This window comes from Chelonoidis abingdonii, chromosome 7, assembly GCF_003597395.2.
Source record: "Chelonoidis abingdonii isolate Lonesome George chromosome 7, CheloAbing_2.0, whole genome shotgun sequence".
Taxonomy (NCBI): Eukaryota; Metazoa; Chordata; order Testudines; family Testudinidae; genus Chelonoidis; species Chelonoidis abingdonii.
The window spans coordinates 31,923-53,380 of record NC_133775.1 but is presented as its reverse complement, the minus strand read 5'-3'; the positions used below and the strand labels follow the sequence as shown (position 1 = coordinate 53,380).

The 21,458-nt window shown below is 51.0% G+C and overlaps 2 protein-coding genes across 3 annotated transcripts in view; one reads left to right on the top strand and one right to left on the bottom strand.

Moving 5' to 3' along the window:
• Positions 1 to 761, bottom strand: part of CFAP144 (cilia and flagella associated protein 144) — a 26,321-nt gene extending 25,560 nt beyond the window's left edge. The window contains exon 1 of one of the 2 annotated variants that reach the window (XM_032777690.2): positions 534 to 761. In XM_032777690.2, the coding sequence (XP_032633581.1) occupies positions 534 to 666 (133 nt within the window). In that variant the 5' untranslated portion in view covers positions 667 to 761. The remainder of the gene's footprint in view (positions 1 to 533) is intronic. The other variant, XM_032777689.2, reaches the window with a different exon arrangement.
• Positions 762 to 1,178: 417 nt separating this feature from the next.
• Positions 1,179 to 21,458, top strand: part of PIF1 (PIF1 5'-to-3' DNA helicase) — a 44,052-nt gene continuing 23,772 nt past the window's right edge. Inside the window, exons 1-9 of the mRNA XM_032777691.2 lie at positions 1,179 to 1,797; positions 4,649 to 4,774; positions 9,281 to 9,406; positions 9,540 to 9,693; positions 11,538 to 11,652; positions 11,725 to 11,831; positions 12,866 to 13,005; positions 14,798 to 14,904; positions 15,887 to 15,974. Of these exons, the coding sequence (XP_032633582.1) occupies positions 1,206 to 1,797; positions 4,649 to 4,774; positions 9,281 to 9,406; positions 9,540 to 9,693; positions 11,538 to 11,652; positions 11,725 to 11,831; positions 12,866 to 13,005; positions 14,798 to 14,904; positions 15,887 to 15,974 (1,555 nt within the window). The 5' untranslated portion in view covers positions 1,179 to 1,205. The remainder of the gene's footprint in view (positions 1,798 to 4,648; positions 4,775 to 9,280; positions 9,407 to 9,539; positions 9,694 to 11,537; positions 11,653 to 11,724; positions 11,832 to 12,865; positions 13,006 to 14,797; positions 14,905 to 15,886; positions 15,975 to 21,458) is intronic.

Below are 21,458 nucleotides of genomic sequence, written 5' to 3'. Positions count from 1 at the left end.
GTGCTGTTTGCCCCTCTCCACAGTCCAGGCACCCCCCCCCGCCCCAACTCCTAGGGAGTTTCCAGCACTTGTACCCAGCCTCCTCAAACACAAGAGTCACGTGCTGCTTATGCATGTCAACAGTTGCTGTAGTTGCCACATGATTGTGAATAGGAAGGTGGGAAACTGGAGCCAGACCAGTGAATAGGGAGGACCTTCCAGCTAGGGCCTCCATCCCATCATGCTCCAGTGTTGTGACCCCAGACCACCACTGCCAGTTCCAGACCTGCCCCCATATACCCCAATCTTAAACTGGCCATGTGGGCTGCTTCACCACTTCACGTTGGCCATACCCGTCTCTCCTGTTTGAGTTGCCATGGTCACCAAGCCCTGTCTCGCAGACTGGCCCCTCCCCCACCCCGAACCACTTGGTGAAGTCAACCCTGTACTCCCTCCGTCATGGGCCCCCTCGTCTCCCACTCCCATCTCGCCCCCTTCTCAAAAGGTATTTGTACTCCCTCATGAGGGGGTAGGCCCCTTTCTCCCCGGCTTACCCCGTTTGAGGGGGTTGACCCCGTACTCCGTGTGCAGTTTCTGGCACCGCAGCTCCTTCCGGACGGTCTCGCAGAAAATCTGGTTCTGATGCACCAGGTCGGGCGGCTCCTTCTCGCGGCTCCGAGCCGCCATGACAGGCCCCGCTCCCGGCAAGCTGGGAACGCAGAGCTTGCGGATTCTCAGCGATTAAGTTTGTTTTATTCTTGTTTCCTGGCAACGGCGATTCGCCACAGATTCTTGGTCAGACGCAGCCGACTCGCTGATTGGTGCGGTTCAGACCACGCCCCTCGTCAGCAAAGCCCCGCCCCCAGTTCCAATTGGCTCTCGAGTTAAAAGTGCCTTTGCTGATTGGCTGTGTTCCCAGCCGGCATTTTTTAATCTCCGTCTGCGGCGTACAGAGGCCGCTTGAGTGCCCAGCGTAGAGGGAGATTCACTGGCCGGAGCCGGGACCAGATCCTCCGCCAGCGCTTGGCAGCCCCGCCGCGCCAGCATTGCTGCCCCTGGCTCGGAAGGAAACTGACCTGGGGCCTGTGCGCTAGCTGGAGCCTCGTCTGTCGCTGCGCCTCAGCCAAGCGAGGGGAGCTGAGGCGGCTGGACGCGGCTGCTAGTGGTGGTGGGGCACCTGGGCAGGGCGGACGCCGGTCTCTGGCCGGGCTGAGCGCTGGGAGACGATGCAGGGCGCGGAGCTGGACGCTCGGATCCGCTGCAGTGTCACTATCGAGCGGCTGAGCCCGAGCGGCCAGGCACCGAAGCGCCGGGTGATCCGCGACGCCTCCCTCGCCCTGGGCCGGAACGAGTTCCGGGAGCTGGTGCTGCAAGTGAGTGACGGCAGCGCGCCGCAGAGCTTCGCGCTGCGCGGGGAGGTGCGGCTCTTCACGCGCTTCCTGCGCGACGGGAAAAGTGGCCTGCAGCTGGGCCCCGCGCAAGTGCAGCTGCTGATCGCTAACTGCCCCCCTGACAGCCTCAGGCGCTTCCTCCGGCTGCTGCGCATCAAGTACGAGACGGCGGGGAAGGGGGCGAAGACCGTCACGGAGCGGGCGCGGCTGCTGTGCAGCCTTCCGCGGACCTTCGACACCATCAGCCCAGTTCAGGCGCGGGACATGCAGCAGGTCTGCGATCAGCGGACCCACGCGAGCTGCGAGGCGACGCCTGTGAAAGGGCAGGCCCCTAGAGACCGAGGGAACAGCGGTCTGTGGAGCAAGTCGCGGAAAAGAGCCAGGACAGAATCCGCTGAAGCAAGCAATGTAAGAGATCCCCAGGAAGGTAGGGGGTGGAAGACCGCTTTGGGATATGGCTTAGGTAGGAGACTTGAGGGAGGGGGAATTGCTGAGTGCTCTCATGGTTTGAGCAGCGGAGGAAATCTTTGGCAAAATACTGTGTGCAAAGAAAGAGAGCCTGGAGTGCTGGGCGCTGCTCACTCTGCATACAGCTTGTATCAGTAGATCGGAGGCCATTATCTAGACTAGAAAAATAGGGTGTGTATAGCAAATACATTGACTAATATGTGTTAATTAACGTGCTTTTAAGCACAAGGAGTTAGGCAGAGTAGAAAAAGACAGTGATGTTTAAAAAACATTAGCTGGGTGTGTTCAATGGAAAGGGCAATCCAAAGTGATGGTTAAAAATGTATGTAAAGTGTTGACCAGTGAAACTGCTAAATATTTTCCTAATCTAGACAGTATCTGAAGGAAGTCAATTGTTCCATTTCATGTAAATAACACTGAGTCTGAACACTAACAATGACAATACATTGCAAAAGATAATCTTTTTATTGTACCAACTTTCAGCTGGTGAAAGACAAGCTTTTGAGTTACATAGAGCTGCTCTTCTGGTCTATCTCACCACCAGAAGCTGGTCCAATAAAAGGTATTACCTCACTCAGGCCTGGTCTACACTACGAGTTTATATCAAATTTTAGCAGCATTAAATCGCATTAACCCTGCACCCATCCACACAACAAAGCCCTTTATATCAATATAAAGGGCTCGTAATACCGATATCTGTACTCCTCCCCGACAAGGGGAGTAACACTGAAATCGGTATTGCCATATAGGATTAGGGTTAGTGTGGCCGCAATTTGACAGTATTGGCCTCTGGGTGCTATCCCACAGTGCACCATTGTGACTGCTCTGGACAGCAATCTGAACTCGGATGCACTGGCCAGGTAGACAGGAAAAGCCCCATGAACTTTTGAATTTCATTTCCTGTTTGCCCAGCGTGGAGCACTGATCAGCACAGGTGACCATGCAGTCCCAGAATCAAAAGAGCTCCAGCATGGACCGTACAGGAGATACTGAAGCTGATCTCTGTATGGGGAGATGAATCTGTTCTATCAGAACGCCGTTCCAAAAGACAAAATGCCAAAGCATTTGAAAAAATCTCCAAGGCTTTGATAGACAGAGGCCACAATAGGGACTCTCGATGCTGCATGAAACTTAAGGAGCTGAGACAAGTGTAACAGAAAGCCAAAGAATCAAATGGATGCTCATGGAGGGAGAGGGGACTGAGGACTCTAGCTATCCCACAGTTCCCACACTCTCCAAAAACCATTTGCATTCTTGTCTGAGCTCCCAATCCCTGAAGGGTCAAAAACATTGTTGTGGGTGGTTCAGGGTATATGTCGTCAGCCCCCCCGCCACCCCATGAAAGAAAAGGGAAAAAAATCGTTTCTCGCCTTTTTTCAATGTCACCATATGTCTACTGGATGCTGCTGGCAGACGTGGTGCTGCAGTGCTACACAGCAACATTCCTTTCCCTTTCTGATGGCAGAGGGTACAATATGACTGGTATCCGTTGTCATCATCCCATGAGTGCTCCTGGCTGGCCTTGGTGAGGTTGGCCGGGGGTGCCTCGGCAAAAATGGGAGTGACTCCCGGTCATTCCCTTCTTTAAGCTTTGTCTCCTGCAATATCATAGCAGCTGGAGGCTGCCTCCCCCTCTTGCATCTGCAAGCAGAGATAATAAAGTCAGTGTTTCTTATTCATGCATTCTTTATTACTTGATCACACAAATGGAGGGATAACTGCCATGGTAGCCCAGGAGGGGTGAGGGAGGAGGGAAGTAATGGGTGGGGTTGTTGCAGGGACACCCCCTAGAATGGCATGCAGCTCATCATTTCTGTGGGATGTCTGGGGCTCTGACCCGAAGCTGCTCTTTGCCTCTCTGGTTCTTTAGTAGACTTGCCTGATATTCTAGGCAGGACTGACTCTCCCTTTAGACAAAACTTAAAGAAGGGAATGACCTGGGGAGTCATTCCCATTTTTGTCCATGTGCCCCTGGCCAACCTCACCGAGGCCAGCCAGGAGCACCCATGACAGCAGCAGATGGTACAATATGACTGGTAACCATCTCTGCTAACTTGCAAAGGCAAGGGGATGCTGCTGTGTAGCACTGCAGTACTGCATCTGTCAGCAGCATCCAGTAGACATACGGTGATGGTGAAAAAAGGCTGAAAGGGCTCCAGGGTTGCTGTGCTATGGAGTTTGCCAGGGCAATCCAGGGGAAAGGGCGCAAAATGATTCTGTCTGCCATTGCTTTCACGGAGGGAGGATTGACTGACAACATTCACCCAGAATCACCCATGACGCTGTTTTGCCCCATCATGTATTGTGATCTCCACTCAGAATTCCAATGGGCGGGTAGACTGTGGGGAACTATGGGATAGCTACCCACAGTGCAACACTCTGGAAATCGATGCTAGCCTCCGTACATGGACGCACACCGCCAAATTAATGTGCTTAGTGTGGCCGTGTGCCTCAACTTTATACAATCTGTTTCCAAATACCGGTTTCTGTTAAATCGGAATAATCCCATGGTGTAAACATACCCACACTTTGTCTCTCTAATATGCTGGAACCAACATAGCTATACCAACACTGCAAGTAAATTGCAATGCAATTATTTCACTGGAGCTCATTTTAGCAGTTGAAATTTTGGGTAGAGCAACACCAGTTATTTCCCACTCTAATCCCCATGGGGGAAAAGATATACAGGAAAACATTTCCTCCAAAAGTTTAAGGTCCATGAGGCCTGCAGAGTATGTGGTGCTGTTTTTTTAAAAAAACAAACACAAAAAATTTGGTTAGTGTACAAGTGACTTCTTCCTTTCAGGCAGCTGACATGAAATGCTCAAAGAAGCTATCTCTGCTAATGCATTCACGGATGAGACTCTCTCAGGAACAATCCATTGTGCTGAGTGCAGTGCTGAGTGGAAAGAACGTCTTCTTTACAGGCAGTGCTGGTGAGAAACTGCATAGCTAAAGTGAAGCAAGGTTACCCCAGGTGTCCTAACTGCACTCAAATTAGGGCTGAAAAGCTTTAGTCTGGTATTGTGAGCTCCAGGAAAACTTTGGGTCTATCCGACACTGAAGTTTTAGCAAAAGTTTCACACCCATGCTCCCACTGGTTCATCTGAGCCTGTGCAGCTGTAATATAGTGAAAGTACTGGCAGCTTCTGTCACTTTGTTAATGTCAGTTTAAATCTACTCAGTGGTTAAAATGCCCTCTTTCCCCCATCTCTATTAGTGCTATCAACAGTGGTGCTACACTGATGATAGCACTAATGAGAACTTTTTTCTGGGAAAAATGTCTAATCCAACACAGGATGCGCAGTGGATTTGTTTGCTCTGGCCTTTTAAAAGTAGAAGCCATTTGAAGTCTGACTCACAGACCAAGAAGCAGCTCCAATCCTTTATCGATCTGGTCAGTTATTACTGGAGGTTTGTAAAGGGGTTTAGCAACATAGTGGCCTCCCCCAAAACAGACCTTACAAAAAAGGGGAAAACAGATCAGGTGGTATGAACAGAAGTCTGTGAGAAAATCTTCCAGGACATAAAAGAGGCTTTGTCTAAAGAACCTGTTTTAGTTAGACCCGGTTTCAGCAAACCCTTTGTGCTTTGGTTTGCCAATCCTCGGACTGGGCCTTGATCTCCCAGTGGCTACTGAGGTCAATCTGGGAGATTTTAGGCCCCTAAAAGTCTGGTCAGCAGCGCCATGGGGCTAAGGCAGGCTCCTTACCTGCCCTGGCTTCGTGTGGCTCCCAGAAACCGCTGGCAAGTCCCTCTAGCTCCTAGGTACTGAGGTGGCCAGGGGGTGTCTGTGTGCTGCCCACTCACCAAGCGCTGCCTGGGAACGGTAGCTGCAGGGGATGTCCCTGTAGGCAAGGGCAGTGCGCAGAGCCACCTGTCCGCCCCTAAGTCTAGGAGCCAGACATGCTTCCCAGGAACTGCCTGAGGTAAGCGCTGCCTGGCTGGAGCCTTCACCCTCATCCCCTACTCCAGCCCTGAGCCCCTCCTGCACTCAGACTCGCTCACAAAGCCTGCACCCTAACCCCCTGCCCTAGCCTGGTGAGAATGAGTGAGGGTGGAGGAGAGTGAGTGACAGGTGGAGTAAGCGGGAGTGGGGCCTCACAGAAGGGGCAGGGGGAGAGGCAAGGGTGTTTGGCTTCATGTGATTAGACCGTTGGCAACCCTATTTGTGCTGTGCACTGATGCTTCTAACACTGGGTTAGGTGTGGTGCTGATGCAGGCTGGGGTGGGAAACAGGAGACCCCCACTGCCTTATTGAGTAACAAACTGACCCCCATTGAACAGAACTATGCTGTTACCAAGCAGGAATGTGATGCCATTCTTTGGTCTGTTAAGCAACTTCAACCTTATTTGTATAATAAGGTTTTGACAGATCATTCCGCTATAATATGGTTACACTGAGCTAAGGGGACCAATTTCTAGATTATTACATTGGAACCTAGCTTTACAGGAAATTGACATGGAAAAATAGTCGATATCAAGGGGAAAGAAAATGTGGTGGCAGATGCCTTATCCAGAACAGGGGGACCCTGAGCCACATTCAGGAGCATTGGTGACACCCCTTCCTACACCAGTTTTGTGTTGGCAAGAGCTGGCACCTGGTCTGCCAGTGTCAAAGCCCCAAGCTGAGCACTGACAAATTGATTGTTAGAAACCAGTTTGTTTCACCCGTCTGTTAGTCTGGTTAAGATAGGTATTGGACTTATAACAATGTGTTTACTGTTTAAAGCATGAAGCAATTTGCAAGCATTTCATAATATCACATTCTATAAGTGAGAAATTATATGGTGGTAATTAAAATTTTTGCTTTGAAACTATATAAAAAAAAAAAAATTGCTTACATTGTGAATCCAGTCAGGAGGGATCATCTTCTGCCCATCAAGAAGGCCTATCAAAACTAAGTGGGCCATTGTGGAACATCACAATACTTAATTGCCCCTTACTCCCATGAAGAGTCTATGCCCAAAAGGGCTTGTCTCATCTGTTTGAATTGTGGAAGAATGAAATAAAAGTAATTATCAAAATTTTTCATATATCTTGCTGTTTTGGACTCTCACAGGACCAGCACTATGAAACAGAAGCAGAGATGCCCAGTTTTAACTCGCGTTAGCCTTAAAAGACAGTCAGAGCTGACAGATTATTACAGCTATCACCTTTTGAAACCATAGACTGCAACTTGTGTGTATGTTTTCCTGCTTTAACCTTGCAATAATTCTCTCATTCCTTAATTACTAAATCTTTAAGGCTTAGATAGTTTACTATAGGATTGGATACAAGCATTGCCTTTGGTGTGAGATCTAAGGTACAAATTGACCTGGCATAAGTGACTGGTCCTTTACAACTGGGGGTAACCTGAACAGGCCGGTGCAAGGATGTTTCGCACCCTAGGCGAAACTTCCGCCTTGCACCCTCCTCCATCCCCGATCCCCTGCTGTGAAGTGCTGCTCCCCACCCTCCGCCCTGAGGCACCCCCCCGCCCCAGCTCACCCCTGCCCTGCCTCCTCCTCGAGCACACCATGGCTGCTTGACTTCTCCCGCCTCCCAGGCTTGCAGTGCCATTCAGTTTAGGCCCCGCAAGCCTGGGAGGCGGGAGAAGTGAAGCAGCCATGGCGTGCTTGGGGAGGAGGCAGGGAACGGGTGAGCTGGGGTGGGGAGCTCCCCTGCGTGCCGCCCCCCACCTTACTTGCTGCAGGTGGCCCTCCTCGCTCTCCACTGCCCCAGCTCGCTCCTCCTAAATGCCGGCAATGACTGGGGTGGCCAAAGATCCGGCCGCCGTGGTCGCTGCCGAAGAAAATGCTGCCCCCTAAATCCTAGCAGCCTAGGCGACTGCCTAGTTGCCTAAATGGCTGCACTGGCCCTGAACCTGAATATTGTGGGTGGGTGGGGGTGTGTGTAAAGTAACCATCTATCACTAAGTCCATCTTGCCTGGGTGGTAAGGTAGACTGGAACGCCCATAGGGACTGTTTGTGACTCCATGGTAAGACTAAAACAACGAGAAGTCCTTGTGGCACCTTAGAATAACAAATTTTTTTTGGGTACAAGTTTTTGTGGGCTATAACCTGCTTCATCAGATGCACAGAGTGAAAAATACAGTAGGCAGCTATAAATATACAGCACATGAAAAGATGAGTTGCCTTACCAAGTGGGGTCAGTGCTAATGAGGCCAATTCAGTCAGGGTGGATGTGGCGCATTCCCAACAGTTGACAAGAGGGGGTGAATATCAACAGAGGAAAATTACTACAAAAAGTAGTACAGAAACCTGAGTCTTCATTAATGCGTGCTGATGTGCCCCTGTCTACAGCAATAAGGAGGCTTTGGGGGGGAGGACGTAGCTAAGCACCTCTTTAGCATGATGAGGTTCATGCTTAAGGCCCTGTTTTTTAAATATGCCCTGTCTCATGCCTCGCATCTTCCCCACCCACCCCTTTAATTTTATTAAAGTCATATGGTCTTGTAAGGGAGCAGAGATTTTTGGGTTGTTGTCTTATTGCTTGTCAAAGCAGGGCATCACAATTTTACTTGCATCAGTGTTGCCAATTCTTGTGGCTTTTTTTATCACAAGTCTGTTGTTTTTTGTTTTGTTTGTTTAAATACCCAGCCCCTGAAGTCATGTGATTATGTGAGACTCTCATTTAATTTTAAGTGAAGTTTCTGGTTCTCATAGTAGCTGAGCAAACATCAAATGAGAAGCCTATGGGTTCTTAAACCAGAAGGCAATTAAGAGAACTCACTTGTTTTTTTAAATCTAGTGGTGTGCTTTTTTTGTTTTAAAGTAATCTCATGATTTTGGGGGCTTGATTAATAATTTTTAACACTGGGAATTGGCACTGTTGCAACTATGCGCTCTGTAGTGGTTAGTGCAGATGTGCAGTGGGTCAAGCCTTTTGTCCAAGTGTAGCTGTGCCCAGTGATGCTTCAGAGTTCCCTTTTGGTATAAGGGAGAAACTTTAATCAAAGACACACATTAAAAAGTGGAATGAGGGAAAGAACAATTCAACTTTAGCAAAAAGTGAAATCTTTTAAATCATCCGTGTTGGGGAGAGATTTTGCCAATATAAATGATGACACTAACTAAGATACTCTTATAGCTACCATGGTTTCTCCTCCATGACTGGGTTCCAGTGTGGGGAGTTTATTGCACTCTGAATGGGAGGTGCCGAATAACCCCTAAACTCCATCTTATCTAAATGGTCAAACAGAGCCAACCCTTTCCTGACAAGGTTGATTTTACAACTACTTGAGCTCTATGTAGTTGGGCTGTAATTTTCTTTTGTTCCTAGTGTTTTTGGACATGTGAGGTTTTGAATGAGCAGAATGGAGGGTGGTATTAGGAGGAATTTGGGACTGAAATTCAAACTGCATGTGTTATGGGGAAGTGTCTCTACTGGTGTCAGGGAAAAGCCTCTTTCTGAAATAACTTTTATACTCTTCTAAAAGGGACTGGGAAGTCATATCTGCTGAAAAAGATTGTGGGTTCGCTCCCACCAAAGAGCACCTATGCTACAGCCAGCACAGGAGTGGCAGCTTGTCATGTTGGTGGCACCACGCTCCATGCCTTTGCAGGTAAGGAAGATAACTTTCTGCTTGAGAACCTTCCCTGGCTTGCAATGCTCTGGGGAAGATGAGTAGAAAGGACCTGGGAACTCTTGGCATCTTGATAAAAAATGATACTTAATCTGTTCTCTTCTTTCATTAGGTATTGGTTCTGGGAAAGTTCCGCTAAATCAGTGTATTGAGTTGGCTCAAAGAACTGGAGTGCGTCAGCATTGGTTGAGCTGCCAACACTTAATTATTGATGAGATTTCAATGGTGGAGGGCAAGTTTTTTGATAAGCTGGAGGCAGTAGCCAGGTGAGGGTCATGCAGCAAAGAGTCCTTATAACTCTGATAAAGTTCCCTGAATCATAGATTGCCTTCTCCCATCTGTTGCTGTATTGGGAGGTAAGGTTGCTAATGGCTAGAGTAGCTGGGAGGCTCTAGATTATAGAATCATAGAAAGGGACCTCAAGAGATCATATAGTCCAACCCCCCTGCCCTGAGACAGGACCACATAGGCAGAGACCATCCCTGACAGGTGTTTGTCCAACCTGTTTTTAAAATGAAGGAAATTCCACAACCTTCCTTGAAAGCCTAATTCAGTACTTAACTATTGTTCTAGTTAAAGATTTTCTTAATATCTAATCTAAATCTCTTTGCTGCAGATTAAACTGATTACTCCTTGTCCTACCTTCAATGGATATGGAGAACAATTGAATGCAATCCTCTTTATGGCAGCCCTTTATCACATTTGAAGTCTGTTATCAGGTCCCGCCTCAGTCTTTATTTCTCAAAACTAAATTTGCCCAGATTTTTTAAACTTTCCTCATAGGTCAGGTTTTCTAAACTTTTTATTATTTTTGTTGCTTTTTTTCTGGGCTCTCTCCAATTTTTCGCCATCTTAACATGCGACACACAAAACTGTACTGAGGCCTCCAACTGAAGCCTTAACATTCAAAAGGTGATTGTCCTGCTCTACTTGTATGTCTTACATACAACACTCCTCTTAATACACCCCAGAATTAAATTATCCTTTTTCACAATTGCATCACATTGTTGACTCCTATTCAATTTGTGATCCACTATAACCTCCACATCCTTCTAAGCAGTACAACCATCTAGCCAGTTATTCTACATTTTGTAGATGTGTATTTGATTTTTTTTTCTTCCTCAGTGTAGTGTATTGCACTTCTTTATTGTCTTCTGTGTTGATTTCAGACCAATCCTCCAATTTTTCAATGTCATTTTGAATTCTAATCCTGACCGCCAAAGCATTAGCAACCTCTTTCAGCTTGATGTCATTCACAAATTGTATATTATATGTAAGCAGGGGTGAAAGTGGGCCGGTACAGCATGCCGGTAAGAAGCTGTTGCTGGCTCATATGCAGCTGACGTTAAAGTGCTGCCGCAGCAGCTCTTCAGCATCAGTGTCCCTTTCCCGGTCAGCAGGGGGCAGTGGGGGGGCGGCAAAAGGGGCAGCTGTCCCAGGGCCGGTGATTGAAAGGGGCCCAGGGTCCAGCCGCTGCAGCGGCAGCCCTGGGCCCTTTTCAGTCACTGCTGAAGCCCCAGGTGGCACAGGCCAGGTAGCGCAGATGGGCTGGCTGGGGGAGGCTGACCCTCTAGCCTTGTCCCTTCCGTCCAGAGCCTGGCCCCCATACCAGTAAATGTTTAATATTACTTTCACCCCTGTATGTAACCATACTCTCCATTCCAGCACCCAAGTCATTAATGAAAATATTGAACAGTATTGGATCCTGGAAAGACTCCTGTGGGAGTCCTCCAGATAGATCCACCCAGTTTGACAGTGAATTATTGATAACTACTCTTACAGTAAGGACTTTCGATCAGTTTTGCACCTGCCTTATAGTAATTTTATCTAGACCACATTTCCCTAGTTAACTTATGACAATGTCATGTGGAGATGTACCAAAAGCCTTACTACAATCAAGATATCATGTATGCAACTTCCCCACATACAAAAGGCCAGTAAACCTGTCAAAGAAGTACATTAGGCTGGTTTGGTATGGCTTGTTCTTGACAAATCCTCTGTATTGATGAGAACTCCCAACTTTTTTGTCATCAGCAAATTTAATGAGACTACTTCTAATTTTCATGCCAAGGTCATTAATGAAAATAATAAATTATCATTCCCCTTACAGAGCTGTCAGGAAACGGGATGACCCATTTGGAGGAATACAGCTGATCATCTGTGGGGACTTCTTACAACTGCCACCAGTCAGCAAAGGCAATGAGGAAACCAAGTTCTGCTTCCAGGTGTGAAGCCATCCCTACCCACTACTTCAGACTTTGTGGCTGTCTCCTAATGAAATAACAACTTATTCACAGGCAGAGAGCTGGAGGAGATGCATCCATGTGAACATGGAACTGACAGAAGTGTGGAGACAGACTGAAAAGAGCTTCATCTCACTCCTGCGTACAATCCGCCTGGGCAGGTAAGGAGGAACCTCTTTCCTCCTCCCTCCCCTACTTACCCCCACTTCCCATAGATGGCCCAGTGCAGGGAGGTGTCACTTGGCTACCTCTCCAACATCATCTAAAGGTGGTATATCTGGGTAGATGGCTGTTAAGGGGCCTGGACACATCTTTGCCTCACCCACTCCCAAGCCCCACAGATTCTCAACTCCTCCTACAACTAATGGAAGCAGTAATACCATTGAGCAGGATGCCTGCATTGTGATCACTCATAGTCTCTGCTCGAAGGTGTTAGTTTTACTTCCCGTGCGGATTGTTGATGGATCTAATGGTCTTGAGACATATGAACAGTATGGCAATGCTAGTATAAAATTAACAAATTAAACCTGAAGTTCAATTCCTTGGAACCTAATCCTACACCTTTAATTGTCCTTTCTTGTCTCTGTATAAGGTTGTGTGGGTGATGAGCTGCTCTAGCAGGTGGCAACCATGGGCATTAGGAAATGGGGAGGAGATGGGGCGGAGGGACAAGAATGTGCTTAACACATGCATCCACCTTGTGAATAAATCATCCAGGGGGTAAAAAGTGTTGGTGATATCTCATGAAATCCCATATGGATGCTTTCAATGACACTGGTAACTAACAATGTTCTCAATCTCTTATTGTTACATCAGTGCGGCAACTTTGATAGGAGCAGCAGAGTAGATCTAGCAGTCAGCACAAGTCTGGAACAATACAGTGGCTTAAATGTAATGGCCTGTTTACATTTGTGCTCCCACTATGACTAGTCCCAGAGAAGCTCCATTAGAGCAGTGGTGGGAGACATTAAGAACCTTAGTAGGATAGATAAGGCCACTGGGTGTGAGGAGAGCAGGGCTTGTATGAACAAGTTGAAATAACTCACACTTCCTACCCTGTGGTGGTTGCCCAAGATGTACAATAGATATCACTATTCTTGGCATTTCTCACCTGACATTTTCTGTTGGAGACTTTAAACTTTTTTATTCTTTGTTATACTATTATGGTACTTATTTTTCCCCCAATCTCCACCAGGTGCACAGATGAAGTCACCAGGCAGCTGCTGCAAACAGCTACCAACAGGGTTGAGAGAGATGGGATCCTTGCAACTCGTCTCTGCACCCACAAGGATGATGTGGAACTAACAAACGAGAGACGGTTGCAACAGTTACCAGGTAAACACCTGGGGGGAGAAAGAGCTGTTAATTTCAGCAGGAGGAGAGGACACTGTAGGTAATTAGTAACAGAGAACTGGCATTGTGGAGTTCAAGCTTCTCTTGTTGCAACCTCTTCCAGCTGGCACTATGGATATGAGGGGTTATTGTAGGGTCAGACCTGCCTAGAGTTTAAAAAAAAAAAAACATAATTCATACAGGTGGTAATCATACTATGTAAAATTTGCATAAACTATGCCTAACAAATGTCCTATTACACACCTTCATATTTCACTCTAACCAGCTGTAGACCCAGTTCAGCCCCTCAATTCATTAATTTCCCCCATTCCTAGTCTCCCCTCCAATACCTCATGCAGGCCTGGCTCTTCTCAGGAGGTGCAAGTGCACAGCCTTGTGCCTCTGTTTCACTGCTAGTAAAGTGTTTCTTGCCCAGAGAGTCTCCCCCGGCTGTCTGTGGGTGGTCTTGCATTCATCCATTGGCAAAGGCATAAAAGGGAAGAGGCTCTGCCATTATTCTAGCAACTGTCCTGAAGCCAGAGGCTTATCAGGGAGGCGGGTGCTGGAATAGGGGTCTACAAGCTGGAGACTCCTGGGACATGCAGGTCTGTTATAGAAACTGCTTCATCTTGGAGCAGAAACTGCTGACTCTAAAGCCTCTCTATGCTAAATTTCCTTTCATGGTTGCTTTGTTTGTGAGAGGGAAGCAGAGCAAGAAGAGGTGGCCACACAATTAAAGCTGCAATTGGAGTCTGACTGCTCAGTGCCTGGCCTCTCAGGGGGCGTCTGTGCTGCAACATAAATCCATGCTTGACCCCAGGATCAAGTCCTTTCACCCCCACTTGCATTTACACTGTAATTGCACTAACCCAGGACTCAGACCCAGCATCCCAGAATGCTGTTTGGCTGGAAGGTGCAAGCTCCAGTTAAGCCCCACTTGACTTGGGTCCCAGGAATCAGCCAGAAGTATCCCATAGTTCCATGGGATAACTTCCTTAGTTCTCTCTATCCCCGTAATCTGCAATCTACACTATTAAATAGATGTTTTTGTGGGACAGAAAACCGTGCTGAAACATCCACCAGAGCCTCAAGACTGTTCTGTCACTTTTCTGACACAGAAGTGAAAGTGCAAGCAAGAGAAGTTAATCAAAAGGTGCCTTCTCCATGTTGTGGCTCCAGTAGCAGACCAAAAATGACTGCTCAGCAGGCTAGGTTGGTGGGCTGTTCAACCTTCCTGTAACATGCAGGGCAGGCAGTAAAGTCTTCCCACAGTACATCACGGTCCTGGGGCTAGAACAGCCACGCTATTTTGTGGGGGGGGGAATAGAGCACAACGGGCTCTGGGATGTGATTACATTGACTTGGGTCTGCAGTGTGCATGCCAGCACCCTAGATTCAAGCATGGATTAGAAAAGTCTTAACAAAGGGTTAAAATACAATGTAGATGCTCCAGCCCAGGGTTCCCTAACATGGGTCAACTGACTTGAGTCCCACTAAGCCTGGGCTTACATTCCAGTATAGACATACCTTCAGATCCACAAACTCTGGAAGGTGTAAATTGGAGCAGGTGGTAAGAGAGAGCCACCAGGGGCTTTCTGTTCTTGGAAGCTACTGGAAGAGATCCTTTCTAGGGTATACAAGAGTTGTGTGGAGAGCAGGATTTCTGGGACTAAGAACTCTTGTGGCTCAGTCTGGAGAAACCTGTGTGGAGTAGTGCCAAGTCTTCCCCATATTTAGGGACTGTGTGATGATTCTGATCGTAAGCCCATGTTTGTATTGCTTCCTTCCTCACCAGGAGAAATGCACTCCTATGAGGCTGTGGATAGTGATCCCATGCTAGTCAAAGCAATTGATGCTCAGTGTCCAGTAAGTCACTGTATTCTGTTGAAACCAGGAGCCCAGGTGAGCATATGCATATTCTATGGGGAGTAATGGCGAACAGAAGTATTAGTCAGTATTTGGGGAAAGAGTTAAGGATAACAGCACAGGATGTGGACTGGGTGTGAAATGGAAGCACCCCTCAGACCCCAGGCTGTTCTAAACAAACAGTCTATTACATTTAATTTATAAGATGTCCTTCACCTCTTCTGCAGTCTGATCCAGGTGGATGAAAGCCACTTGGTTTAAATTCAAAGTCTCAATCTCTGCTTGAAGACTGATTGACCAAGGTGACTGCTTCCTCTGTGTCCAATGAAAGACTTTGGATGCACAGCACAGAATCACACTAAGTACAGATGGGGTGGGGACTGGAGGAAAAGTAAACTTAGTCACTTTTGTGTTGCCTGGATTCTAGGCTGCTCAGTTCCCAGCATAAATTAGAGCTACACTTCTTATGGACTATGGCACAGCTTGGAATCCCTGCAGCACCATGTGCTAAGAGTCTGGCCTCCCATCACCAGTACACCCTGTGCACCAGGGTTTGGGGGTGAGAGGCACCGTAGGCCTGCTTACAATGGCCCAACACTGTCTGGATTGGAGAATTGTTCCCTGGCCACTTTCAGTCTCTTTAAAGTCCCTATAAGCTGCTGGAGTGTGCAGAGAAATCTTCCCAGAGATCCAAGTGTCACTAATATGTGACTTCGGTTGTAGACAGAACTAATTCACAATCTTTCCAGAGCAATTTCACACAGAGTAAAGGGATGATGGGATCTATGCCCTGTGAGGCTCAACACCTGAGAGCCCTGGGGAGGGAGGAGCTCTGGGATGGCTTCACTGTGAGGTGGTTCCGTCTACTGTTGCTAGGTCCTACAGAAGCATTAACAGTATCAGCCAATTATTCTGAAGCCTGTGATGTAGGAGCAGAACTGGGGCAAAGCAGGTAAATGAATAGGGCTGTAAGGCAAGGGCACCACACAAATCTATCCATCTTTCCTTTCCATTTTAGGTGATTCTTACTAAGAACCTGGATGTGTCCCGGGGTCTGGTGAATGGGGCAAGAGGGGTTGTGGTTGAATTTGAAACTGAAGGGAATGGTGAGTATATAATGTTAAGGTTGCCAGTTTGGGTTGGATATATTCTGGGAGACTTCATCCCATGACATAATCTGTAATTAAAGATTAATCTTTAATTTCTGGAGACTCCATGAGAGTTCTGGAGGGTTGGCAACCCTATATGATGTGCTTATGACTGTTTGCCAGTGGCTGCTGCTAGTCCTACTGCAGTTCCTGGGAGGGAAAGTAATCATTTCTGCAACATCAACTTCTCCCTACCTGTGAGAACCAAGGATCAGGCCAAGCTCCCAGGTATAGCTGCTTAAAGGTTTGCTCTATGTGTATTTCATCATTCTCTGGCTCTGCATGTTTATTCTCACCTGGTTTCTGATCATGTGCACTCATGCTCTCTCCTTGTAGCAGTACATCTTTCCAATAGCAAGAACAAATGTAGCTTTTCAGCAATGCAGTGTTCCAACTCTCCACCCACTATTTCCTGTTTTCTCTGCTCTGTTTCTGGCCTGGTAAATAGTTCTGTTCATTCTCCTACTTAAGGGGGCCTTCTCTGAATGCTTTACAGGGTCATAGCATCATAGAATATCAGGGTTGGAAGGGACCTCAGGAGGTCATCTAGTCCAACCCCCTGCTTAAAGCAGGACCAATCCCCAGATAGATTTTTGTCTCCAATCCCTAAATGGCCCTGTGACGAGGGAAGCCGGGGCTCAACCCTCCCTGTGGAGGAGGGGAGCCACACCGGCCTCGTCCTGTTCTCACCGGGTCCTGTCCCTCGGGTCCACGGTCCACTGTCTGGGCGTTCGGTCCCTGTGGAGTGGACTGGGACACGGCAAGTCAGTGGGGCCCTGCCTTGACGCAGAGTGGGCACCCAAACACAGTGCACTTTAGGCTCTGGCCCTGTGGGACAGGGCAGAGCAACGAACAGTCAGAGGGAGAGAGAGCTCTGGCCCTTTGGCTGGCAGGCGAGCAACACACAGTTAGGGGCTCTGGCCCTTTTGGGCAGGGCCGGCAACACACAGTTAGGGGGCTTCTGGCCCTTGGGGCAGGGGCGAGCGAACACACAGTCAGGGGGCTCTGGCCCTTTTGGGCAGGGCCGTAGAACAACAAATAGTAGCTGTGGGGTCGAAGGGGATATGCCACCCGGCTACGGGGTGACAGGGGAACGCAGGCCCACCACCCTCTGCGTTCAGCCCGGGGCCTAAGTAGCGGCCGTCTCCGGCTAGTGCAGTCATTGGGATCAGCCAAAGCACACTGACAGAGTGCTCGGGGGGATCCTTAACCGAAACACATGACAGCGCGGTCGTGGGGATCCTGACGCACACACGGTCATCGGCTCGGACCTTCTGCGGCTTGACTGTGGTCAGCGCCCCCGGGTACTTCCATTCCCCCTTCACGGGCCTACCATGGGCTCCACGGGTCGTCGACCATCATGGGTCCTCCCAGTCTGGGTACAGGGGTAGATCCCGGTTATTTAGTTTTAACCTTTTTTTTTCTGGGGGGTTTAAAGGGGGGGCCTTTTGGGGGGGGGCCAAGGTCTGGTCCGGAGGCTCCTCCCGGCGTAGTTGGGGCTGGGTAGCGGTGGTAGTTCCGCACTCAGGGTCTGGTTGCTCGGGATCCGGTTCCGCAGGCCTGGTCCGTCTCGGAGCTTCGGCAGCCTCCCCAGCGACGAGGGTCGTCCGGCAGTCTGCTCTCGCTGGCTGCTGAGCTCCAACTGAAGGCGGCGCCGCTATTTTTACTTTACGGGTCGCGCCTGACCCTTTGAGGGCGGGGCTTCTTCCCGGGAAGTTCCGCCCTGGGGGAAGATGGATGGGCTCAACCCTCCCGTGGGGGGGGGCCACACGCCTCGCTACACCCCCCCCCCCAAGCAGGTTCCCGTTCGACGGATCCGGGCGTTCATCTCCTCGAGGCGGGAGAGAAGTCTGACGTTGCGTGGTTCCTTGCCGGCCTACTGCCGGATGGTGAAGGCATTAGGGTTGCCAAGGCCAAGTACCAAGCATGATGCGGGCGTTTTGTCCTTTCATCCTCATGAGCCACTGGAGGTGGGCGTGATCCGGTGAAGGGTAACGGGCCGCCGAGCAGAAGAACGCAGAGCCTCGCAGGCCCATTTGACGGCGAGGCCTCCTTTTCCACGGCTGGCAGTAGTTTCCGCTCCCGTGGAATAGCTTCCGGCTCCTATTGAGGACGGATGGTTCCTCCGTCTCCTTCCTGTAAGTGGACCGCCCCAGGCCCACGTTGGACGCATCGCGTTGGAGGACTGAAGGGTTTCTTGAAGTCGGGACTGTAAAGAACCGGCTCTTTGGTAGACAGTTGCGAGCGTGTTGAAAGCCTCTTCAATTCCTGGTCCGCGCACGCTCGGGGCTGTCTAGTCAGCAGCCCAGTTAGGTGGTGCTGCTTATCGAGGCAAATTGTTGGTATGATCTCCGGTAATAGCGACGAGCCCCAGGAAGCGCCGCACCTGTTGCTTGGTTGTTGGGGCGGGGCATTCCGCAGGGCTTGAAACCTTCCCACGAGGGGCTTTATCTGTCCCCCGCCCGACGGTATACCGAGGTAGTTGGTCTCTCCAGGCGATGCGGCACTTTTTGGGGTTCGCGGTCTAAGCCTGCCTCCCGGAGAGTCCGTTAGGGATCGCGCTTACCTGCGCAGATGTTTACGCCGTCCAGCAGCCGGCTGTGATCACTACATCGTCGGTAGGACGGCCGCACTACTCTTGCGTGTGTCGTAGGAGCGGCTCCATCAGCGCTGCAGAAGGTCGCAGCGGGCCGCCCTGGAGGCACCGAAGGGCATCCGGGTAAAATGACTAGAGCCGGACGCGGTAGCAAAGGCTGTTCTTCCTCTTTGGCCGCCTCCTCGAGGGGCGATTCTGCAATATCCTTTGCTAAGGGTTCTAGTGTCGTATATATCGGGGCTTCTCCTACAGCGGCGGTAGTTCATCGATCCGGGCATCGGGTATGCGTCAAAGCGGGAGATCGGCATTAACTTTGCCGAAAATCATTGCAAAACCGCCGAGAGGCCGTCCGGCTTAGGACCAGGCACCACCCGGACCTGCGCCATCTCACTGCGAGACGGCTCGATGACCCAAGGCCAACATTGCCTTACCTCCTCCTAACTCTGCGCGCATCCGGTAGGGGCATGGGCGGGTCGTATTCCCGGACGCCTTTCCAGGTTCAGTGTGGCATTTGGATGCGGAGGCGCGGCCGTGCAACCTGCAGTGCCGTGAAGGGTCTGCCGAACGGACTGTACCAGGGCTCGCGTATGGTTTGCGTTGCTCCTCTGGTCCGGACTCTTCCCAGGGCAGGTCGCTCCCTCTTCCACCAGGCTGCTTCCGGGCCCAATTCAGTTTCCGGCGGGCTGGTCAATCAGGAGGGCCCTCCCGGTCCTCCCACGGGGGGGGGGGGGGGGGGGGGCGGGGGGGGGGGGGGCTTCAGCGTTGATGTGGTCGATCTGTTTTTCCTTGGGTGGCCCGGCTGGGCATTCATAATTCCGACGGGTCCCCCTTCCGGAGCACCTCGGTAGGGGCACCTGCAGCGGTGCAACAATTTGGATTCGCTGGAGGGAAGGAGCAGGAGGACCCGGTTCTCCGGGGGCCAAACATTCTCTTCTCCTCGCGTGCCCTGATTGTAGTTCCGCTCCTGCCTCTCCTGGGCCGTTCTGCGGTTCTCTTTGGCAGACGTCCTGGCCTGTGTCAAGTGCTTCCCGCAATGGAGGCTACATACTGGAGAAGCCCTGGGAGGAGGAGGGCGACTGCTCCCAGCCTCCTGCCATCAATCCAGGAGACCTTCGGCCTCCGACCGTATAGCAGTTCAAAAGGAGAGAACTTGGGTGGGAGCTTGGGGGACTTCCCGGATGGCAAGGACGTACATGGTCGGCAGGAGTTGCCGCTCAGTGCCGCACCAGATCTGCTGGGGGAAACCGTCTCCGCTACTTTTGAGAGTCCGGTTAAAGCGCTCTCCACTAACCCGTCTGTCTGAGGGTGGTGGACTGAGGTGTGGAGCACTAGAGAGACCCTCAGGGGCGACCAAGACCTGCTCACGGAGGCGTGGATGTGAAGCTCGCCTGCCCTATGGTTGGTCGAGGAATTTCGGGGCAGTCCCACTCGAGAGACACTATCTTACCAACTCGCCCGCCGATGGCTCCGGCCGTGATACTCCGCAGTGGATGGCCTCAGGAACTCGGGTGCATAATCGATTACAGACCAGGACGTACTGGATCCCCGCTGTGGTCCCATGCGACTCGCTCGAAGGGCGTGATCGCATCAGGGGCATTGGGACTAGCGGCTGCCTTGGGTGTCCGGGTCGGTGGGCCAGTTGACAACCCGGACAGGAGCTGCAAGTATCCTGATCCCCGTCCATCCTGGCCAGTCGAATCGAGCGGAATCCTTGCCGGGCTCTTCTGTCCAAGTGCTCCACTGGTACGTCGTCCGCGGCTAGCTCATTACGGCCCGGTGGTTGTAGCGGGGCACGAGGAGCTGGGCTTCGTGGTTCTTGTGGTCCGGGGTCCGATCGACCCGGTAATCGGTCCGGCGGAGCTCGAAGTGTGGCATTGGTAACCCGGGCCGATCTATGACCGACCGGTCTATGGCCGCGAGCTGCTCATAGGCCTGGCGTGATCATTAGGGTCGGCGCGACTGATCCGGCAAAAAGTCCGAGTGTCAGAAAGCGGGGCATCGGGGTCACCGTTCAAGTGGGGCCTCCTCCTCGAAGTTCCTGCTCCGGTTTCCTCAGGCCTCTCTGTCTTGCTCCGGGGGCGTGGCCGCTAGCGGCCGGAAAATGGAACGGAGGAGCCCATGAACGGCGGCCAGTCCCGACCAAGATACCTGCGGTAGGCCCAAACGGGGTGCCACCCGACCACAGCGACCGGGTGGGACCGTTGACGTTGAGTTGGGCCAGTGCCACTCGTAATTAGGGGTGGGGGGCGGGGGGGATGGTTTTCCCCCCATGAATGCACTGCGCGGGTGATGAGCCGAGCTGTTAGATACAATGGGGACGGCTGTCCGACAGACCACCCTTGCCCGGCAACGGCGCGACTCAGGGCCGTCGTGGTATGGTTCCCCCACGACCCCGGGGCATCGTGAGCTCTCTGGGGCTGAAAATCGTCTAGCCCGGCTCCCGGTATATACCTGCCATGCCGCACTCCTTTGTGGGCAGTCCCGTCGGAGGTTGACATGCCTCCCACGATTCAAAACAGGGGCCCCCCACGCGTCCAGAGTGCCCACGCGAGGACTTCGGTGGGCATCCTGCTGGGCCAGCAGAGAGGAATACCTCGGTGCGGCGGTGTTTCTCCCGTGGGTCCCGTGGGATGTCGGAGGCGCCCCCTGGCCCAGGCTCCCGGGATCGCGTCGGTAGTGGCCTCCTCTCTTTCCCCCGGGGTTTGGTCCGCCGCGCCGGCGGCCCGAGGCCCGGCATGACGGGCCGCCGGACTTTTGCGCAAGGAAACTCCTCCATCAGCGAGACGCGCCCCCAAGGGTCGCGGGCCGATGGCGGAGGACCCAGGTTCGTCCTCGGCGGGGAGCAT